We start from the raw sequence: 7541 nt of genomic DNA, 5'->3' as shown, positions 1-7541 counted from the left end.
AAATTATAAGAATTTCCATAAAATATATCAACGCTGTCATTTTTACTATTAAAATTGAATACATTTCAAGTTTAGATCTTGGAAATGAAATAATTTTCAATTATAAATCTTTAAAATTGAACTATTTCATAAAAAACATTTTAAAATGCATCATTTTTTATTACGCACATTAAACATTAAAGATAATTGAATTGCAAATCTTAAAAATCAGAAAAAAATTTCATTTTAATCTTTAACATTTTTGAAATTCGGGAATTTTTATTTGTAAAGCTTCAAAATTGTAGAAGTTCAAATTGTAAATATTAAAAATCGAAGAATTATTATCTATTCTGAACTGTCAGAATCGAACGAAATATTTTTTTTTAAGTTCAAATTAAAAAATATTAAGCTATAAATGTTCAAAATGAATGAATCTTTCATTATTGTGAATCTTAAAACTGAAGGAATTTAAAATTCAGAATCGTTAAACTTGAAGCATTTTCTACTATAAATCTTCAAAATTGAAAATTGTAATAATAAATATTTAAACTTTAAGAGCTTATAATTCTGAAAATTTAAATAAAATAAAAATGTATACCAGTTTTAAATTTTGAAGTTAAAAATTCTGTGAATGGGATGATGTACATTTGATTTTTTCCTGATTTGCGAAAAATTTGGAACAGGAATCCCTTTACTTTTGATCTTCAATATATTCCAAATTTATTATTTTGATTAATACATCTTACAATTTTAGAATCTTCTACTGCAAATCTTGAAGAAAGAAGAATTTTTGATTTTAAATCTTCAGATTTAAAATATATATTTTTTTAATGTTGAAAGTTACTTAATTATAAACTATAGCCATTCAAAATTAATGAATCTTCAATTACTATTGTCAATCCTGAAAATGGACAAATTTAAAACTGCTAATCATTCTAATTGAAAAATTTTCAATTGTATATCCTGAAAATTGAACTTTTTCGAAAAAAAGTTCAAAATTACATACCAACACCTTTAAAATATAAATCTTAAAAATTCGAGAATTTTCAATTTTATCTAATCAAAACGGTAGAAATTTAAATTGTTAATATTTCAAATTAAAGGTTATTCAATCATGATAATTTGGATACAATCAAAAGTTATGCAACATTAAGGCTTAATATTTAAAATTCTGTATATCTGAAGCTTTAGATTTAAAAATTTTCAAACCTAATATAAAAAAAATTTTATTTATGCATCTTTAAAATTCAGGAATCTAGAAAGGAAAATCTTATAAACTAAAACAATTTCCATTTAAAAACTTCAGAATTGAACTGAATATTTTTTTAGTGTTCAAAATGGCATAATTTTAAACTATAAACAATTGGAAATACATGAATCTGCACTTATTCTGAATTAAAAACTCTTAGCTTTGAATCTTCAAGATCATCCCAATTTAAGAATTTTGATTTATGCAATTTTACAATGAATTAAGTTTTAATCGTTATTAATTATAATTGAAAATAATTCAGAATTACATGTTTCTAAATCAAACATATTAGGAATTTAAGAATCTTTAATTGCAAATCTTCAAGATATGCGAATTTCAAAAGAATGTTCAAAATTGTATGATTTTAAACCATAAACTTTCAAAATTAAACAAACTAGCGAATTTTCTATTGTAAATATCATTATAATGGATATGGCCGAGAATGGCAAAAATTAGAAAGACTTTCTTTTTATAGGTAATTTTTTTACAGAATGATGAAAAAACTCAAAATAGTATTATATTTATAGGGATATTTAAACATAATGTAACGATATAAATTTATTTTATATTTTATTTAAAAAGAAAATTTTAATAAGAAATTTGTTTAAATATTTGTTTGACCTATCCTAATTTAAATATCTGCTTAGTGCTTAGCGATTATCTGTTAGATATGGTAATAAAGATCAAGTAGTTGAAAAATGATAAATCTAATTTGAGATAAGATTATTATCTGAGTTCAATGTTCTAATATTTCTTATTTAATCCTCATAAAAAATATAAGAATAATAATAACAATAATTGGAGACGTACATCTGATTTGCCAGTGTTAGATGAAGGATCTCCACCTAATGTGCCATATGAAGTATTTTCTTCGGTTGTTATTTTTTCATACTCATTTGCCTCACGAGCTTCATTCAACTGAAAAATTAGTAATAAAAAATATATAATTATCTACTTAAATGAAATATCCTAATATGTACTTTGTCAGTTTCATACTAATTTCCTTTCCGATATGTTTTACTTTATTATCTTATTCATTTTCGAAAGTCCATATATTTATATCTCCTAACTTATTAATTTCATTATTTACGGCTCAAAAATTGATTTTTTACAAAAATAAGATAACTATATCAACATAATTATAGGGGAAAAATAGAGGAATGAATTATTCTTTAATGAAATTATTGCTAGTACTATTTTGAATACAATATGAAATAATTTACTTTTCTTAAATTCGAAGTCCAAATATATTGAATTCTCAACAACAAAAGTCGAATTTTTAACAAAAGAGTAGAGTTTTCGTATCGAAAGCTTGCATTTTCAACGAACAAGATTAACCTCCTACAAAAAAGACAAAATTTCAATAAAATACATGAATTTACAAACAAATAGTTATTGAATTCTCAAAAGAATGAGACGAAATTTCAATGCAAAAATTTAATTTTTAACTAAGTAGCTGAATTTTCACTCTTAAAAAGTTAAATGTTTGAACACAAAAAACGAATTTTCAACAAAAAAGTTGAATTTTAATCCCCAACATATAAATTTAATAGAAAAGTTAAATGTTTGATAAAAATATGAATGATATAAATATTGCTTTGCATGAAAATACGAATTTGCAACCAAAAATGTCATTTTCAAAGAAACTGTTGATTTATCTACCGAACTGTTTAATTTGAAGCCAAAAAGAATAATTGTTTACAAAACAGTTGAATTGCTGATCAAAAATATAAAATTTTAACAAACAAGTTAATTTTATACCATTAAAGATAAAATTTTTACAGATTTTTTAAAGATTAGTTTCCAGGTAAATAGTTTCATTTTTTGTATAAAAATAGTTTAATTTTCAACCCAAAGAAGATAAATTTCTACGAAAGTCCATGAAATTTAAACTTAAAAGTATCAATTATTAAATAAAACTGGAAAATTAAAATTTTTAGTTGAAAAAATTAAGCTTAAAAAAACGAATTTTTAACTAAAAAGTTGAATTTTGAAAAAAATAAATAAATTCTCTAACAATAAAGATGAATTCCAGACGAAAAATGTAATAGTTAACACTTCTACCAAGCAAGATCTCTATTTTCAACCAAGAACAGTTGAATTCAACCAGAAAGTTGTATTTTTAACCAAAGAGATGAATCTGTAATAAAAAAAAATTATTTTTGTTACAAATTAGTTAAACTTTTAACCAAAAAATATGAGTTTTCCAGCAAACATCTATTTTAAATCCTAGCTCAAAAAGAGTAAATATTATAATTTTTTCACGAAAAAGTTGGAAAATAGAGGAACATCGAATATTTATTTTTACATTCAGAAAAGAAGAAACAATCTTTTTATGCGAAATGTAAGATATTTATCTCTATAATTAATAATTAAGACTTTGAACTTAAATAGTTATATTTGTTTTAAAATATACTGCTTTTTATTTATTATCTACTTTATTTATATATGAATATGATGGTATATATATTACTGATAATAATCGATTCTGTAAGTTAAAAAAAATTCACTACACACGGTGAAATATTCTAGTTTTAAATATGATATATTTATCGTGATTCAAATATCAGATATTCAAAGAGAATAGGGGAATGAGAGGAAATTTGTTAAAAATGGGAAAAAGGTGAACAGTGGAAAAACTGTGATCCCTGTTATTTTATATTTCAAATTAAACTTCTTATTCTGTCCATTAACGTACGAACCTATCCATTCTCATCATTTCTGATTGAATTATTTCTTATTGAAGACATGCCTGAACTTATTTTACTCTGAAAAAATTAATGGAACCTGAATTCTAGTATACGCACCTTCTGTTCATGAAATTTCTGACCCTGATCACTTTCCAAAAGCTCAAGTGGTATTTCTTTAAAACTCGTAATAGTACATGACACACAAATGATAAAAATTATAGTAATAAGCGTGAAAGTGGCATGTACATGCCCTCCAAGTGCCACACCAATTGTAGTTGCATCCCAGTTGATTCCACCTAAACCATATCCCATAAAACCGCCCAAGCCTGCCATGATTGTGAAGGTGCTCAATCCTCTAGCATGGTCCTCTGCAAATAAAAATAGATGTTTACAGGAAATTTTTATTTAATCATCATATAACATAACATATTTAAATTTATTCATAAAAAATAGCCCACCCCTATGCCCCATACATTCCCCTATTTCCCCTATTCATCAACAATCTTCGCATGCCTTCCCTTCCCTAAATTCTTTCTCATCTAATTTTCCAACTCTTCACTTCTGCCCACATTTCTCTTCTCTTCCTCTAACCCCCTCGCTTCCATTCCTTACTCTTCTCTCCTTTCGAAAAACTTCTCCTACTTCCCCTACCCTTATTTTCCCTTACTCCTCCTACTTCCTCACCCTTTATTTCCCTTAACTTCCTCTACTACTTCTCCCCTCATTTCCCCGATTCACCTATATTCTCTTTCCCCCAGTCCCTCACTGCCCCACCCCTTGTGAGTTGTGAATTAGAAGTCAAGACTTCATCTCACTTTCCCTTTTTGGAAAAAATAGGATGGACGGACAATTTGCCCCCTGACTCTAAAGGTTTCTGCCCGGGGCTATGAAATACTAAAAATAAGTTGCCCTTCCACTTCCGATTACCCTTTCTTTAAGCAATCTTTTTATCTCCCACCCTCAGGCATTTCGTCTGACTACTTCTCAATCCCCTTCCCATCCAATCATTGCTTTCGTTATGTTTTCCCGTCCGCCCTCATCCCAAAACACTTCTATTTCTTACGGCACCCCTTTCTTCCATGGTTTCAGTCACTTCATCCATACCCACCTTTCACCTAACTCTAGCCCCTCAAACTTCCGCCATCCAATTTCCCTCTATCCGCCATCTCATTTAATAATAACAAACAACAAAAATGGATTTTTTTGTTGTTGGTGTCAATGTACCTTACTAGCCCTGAAAATTTTAACGCTGGTAGTGATTCTAAAAAAATCGAGCGTAATGCCCTGCACGATGCACAGTCGAATAGTTTAAAGTCACTTTGTAGGTTTTCGTAGCACTTGGCAGAAACCTTTATAATTTCGGTTGGGTGTCCACCCGTCCTCCGTACTTTATTCAAAAAGTGGAAATGATGCGGAAAAGTTAAAGGAAATGAGGCGAGGGGAAGTAGAAGAAGAGGGAGTAAATGAGACGTGGAGAATTATTGGAAGTGAGGAAAATGCGGAGAAGGAAATTAGGGCCAGCGAGGATAGGTTAGGGAAGGGGAAGTAGTGGAAGTGAAAGAAAATGTGGGTATTGTTAGCGGGAGAAGTCAGGGAAACAAGGAATGGGGAAAGTGAGGGGAAATTATAGGTGCCATAGCAGGGGAATGCGGGATGATAAGAAGAGGGAAATTAGGGAAGTGAGGCAAAAGTAAAAGAAATTAGAGGGTAATGATGGGAATAAGTGGGCATAAGGGAAAGGAGGTAGACTAAATGAGGGGTAATTATGAGAAAAGAGTGGAGGGGAAGTAGGAGAAATGAGAAGAGGAAAATTAAGGGAAGTGGATAGAAATTACAGGAGGGAAAGTAGTTGAAACGAGGTGCCGGTTTGTATAGAAATTAAGCGAAGGAAAGTAGAGGAAATGAGGGTAAATTAGAGAGGTATTGCGGAGGATGAAGTAAGGGGAGAACAATTTTTAAAATCACTTGTTTAATTTGTTATATCTTTAAATTGCTTAAACAAATCACAATTATTAATTGATGATAAAATATATAAATATAAAAGTAAAATGTATAAAAATAAAAGTTTTGATATGCCAGAGAAGGAAGATTTTCTTAAGAGTTGTTTATATCTATGAAAAATGCTGTTGGATAGCAGTCTTTTGTTTTGAGTTTTTGTTCTTCAGATAAGATGAAATTATTTTAAGAAGAAAACAAATTTCCTTACATGTAAATGCCAAATAGTTAAATTTTTCAATAAGAATTATTTATAAAAATTTCACATATCCTTAGATGACTGTCTAATGTGTACAAATTTTATTCTGACATGAAAAAATATGATACCGCAGAAAAGACTAATTTTCTATATGCAGAAATACTAAATAGACCAATTAGCCTTTAACAGTTTCTTTTAACAATGAAGAATGTTGTAAAATGGCAGTCTATTGTCTAAGAACAATTTCATTTTTTAGATAAAAATAAATGAATCTGCATGCAATAAAGAGTTTGCTTTGCATAGAAATGTCAAACAAGTGAATTTGTTTATAAAACTTCTTTAAAATTTTTACTATTACTATTTTTTTGTTCTCGTTCTACATTAAACATTAATCTGACACATTTTAGTACAAAAATCGATGTGAGTACTGCATATGAATTCAAGAAATGCAGCAGATAACAGTTATATGTATTTATTTATTTGTTTATAAGAATTTAAAAAAGCGCAAATATAACCAATTGCGTTTTTCAAGTTGAATAACAAATTTAAAAAAAATAATAATTTCAATCGTGCAGTACTCCATCAAAGTGCAATTTGTCATGAGTCCCAGGTTTTGTTCTAATATGTCTCACAACTACGTTTTAATGAAAATCAGAATCGCCGACCAGATTCTTTATGAAAAAGTCAACTTCGAAATTAAAAAAATCATAATTCCACTTATTTATCGAAAATTAAGCGAGACACTCTAAAAAATCAAATGATTAAATTTGTTTCTAGATAAAATTTATATTAAATGGGCATCCTGTTTTTTTTATACAAATTTTTTATTTTAAGAATTTAATTAATACAAATTAAAGAAGTGTAATCATGCGAAAAATGTAATTATTTATTCATTAGGTACGATAATAAACTTAACCGCGTTTTTTTCAAATATTATGACTACTGTAGAATTGATTCCTCTCAAAATCGAAAAATGTAGATAAAAAAATTAAGTGGAACAAAAAAAAGTTAAATACCAAATAATAAAACTTTATTTATGAAACAAATTTACTTTTTTGACTTGTTCTCGTATCTAGCAGAGTTTTCGAGAAAAAGGTGAGAATAAGATTTTTATAAATTTAAAATAGGTTTTTTCAAAAAGACCCAGGTCGATATTTACATCTTCCTTGCGTAAAATAATGAAAATATTGCAGGACTTATTTCTCAGGACCGTGTTTTCAAATTTTTCAAATATTCTTGCAATAGAAATAATTTTCGCTTTTTAAAGCGAAACTCGGTAGAATAAACTCAAAGATAAGGAATTTTAAATATAAAGTTACCCCAAAGAGGGAGGGTCGGTAAGGCCGGTTTTTGGCCTAATTTATTTTTGGACCAAAAAATCTGAAAAAATCATGGTAGTATCTTATAAGTCTCCCGAGTCGATTGCACG

At 27.8% G+C, this 7541-nt stretch overlaps 1 protein-coding gene across 3 annotated transcripts in view; it reads right to left on the bottom strand.

Moving 5' to 3' along the window:
• LOC117171340 (proton-associated sugar transporter A) overlaps positions 1 to 7541 on the bottom strand; it is a 36505-nt gene that overhangs the window by 21146 nt on the left and 7818 nt on the right. For all 3 annotated transcript variants that reach the window (XM_033358571.1, XM_033358573.1, XM_033358572.1), the window contains 2 exons: positions 4036 to 4286; positions 2039 to 2146 (listed from right to left, as the gene is read on the bottom strand). In XM_033358571.1, coding sequence (XP_033214462.1) covers positions 2039 to 2146; positions 4036 to 4286 — 359 coding nt within the window. The remainder of the gene's footprint in view (positions 1 to 2038; positions 2147 to 4035; positions 4287 to 7541) is intronic.

This window comes from Belonocnema kinseyi, chromosome 4 (assembly GCF_010883055.1).
Source record: "Belonocnema kinseyi isolate 2016_QV_RU_SX_M_011 chromosome 4, B_treatae_v1, whole genome shotgun sequence".
Taxonomy (NCBI): Eukaryota; Metazoa; Arthropoda; class Insecta; order Hymenoptera; family Cynipidae; genus Belonocnema; species Belonocnema kinseyi.
The sequence above is the reverse complement of the archived record's forward strand: the minus strand, read 5'-3'. Positions and strand labels throughout refer to the sequence as shown.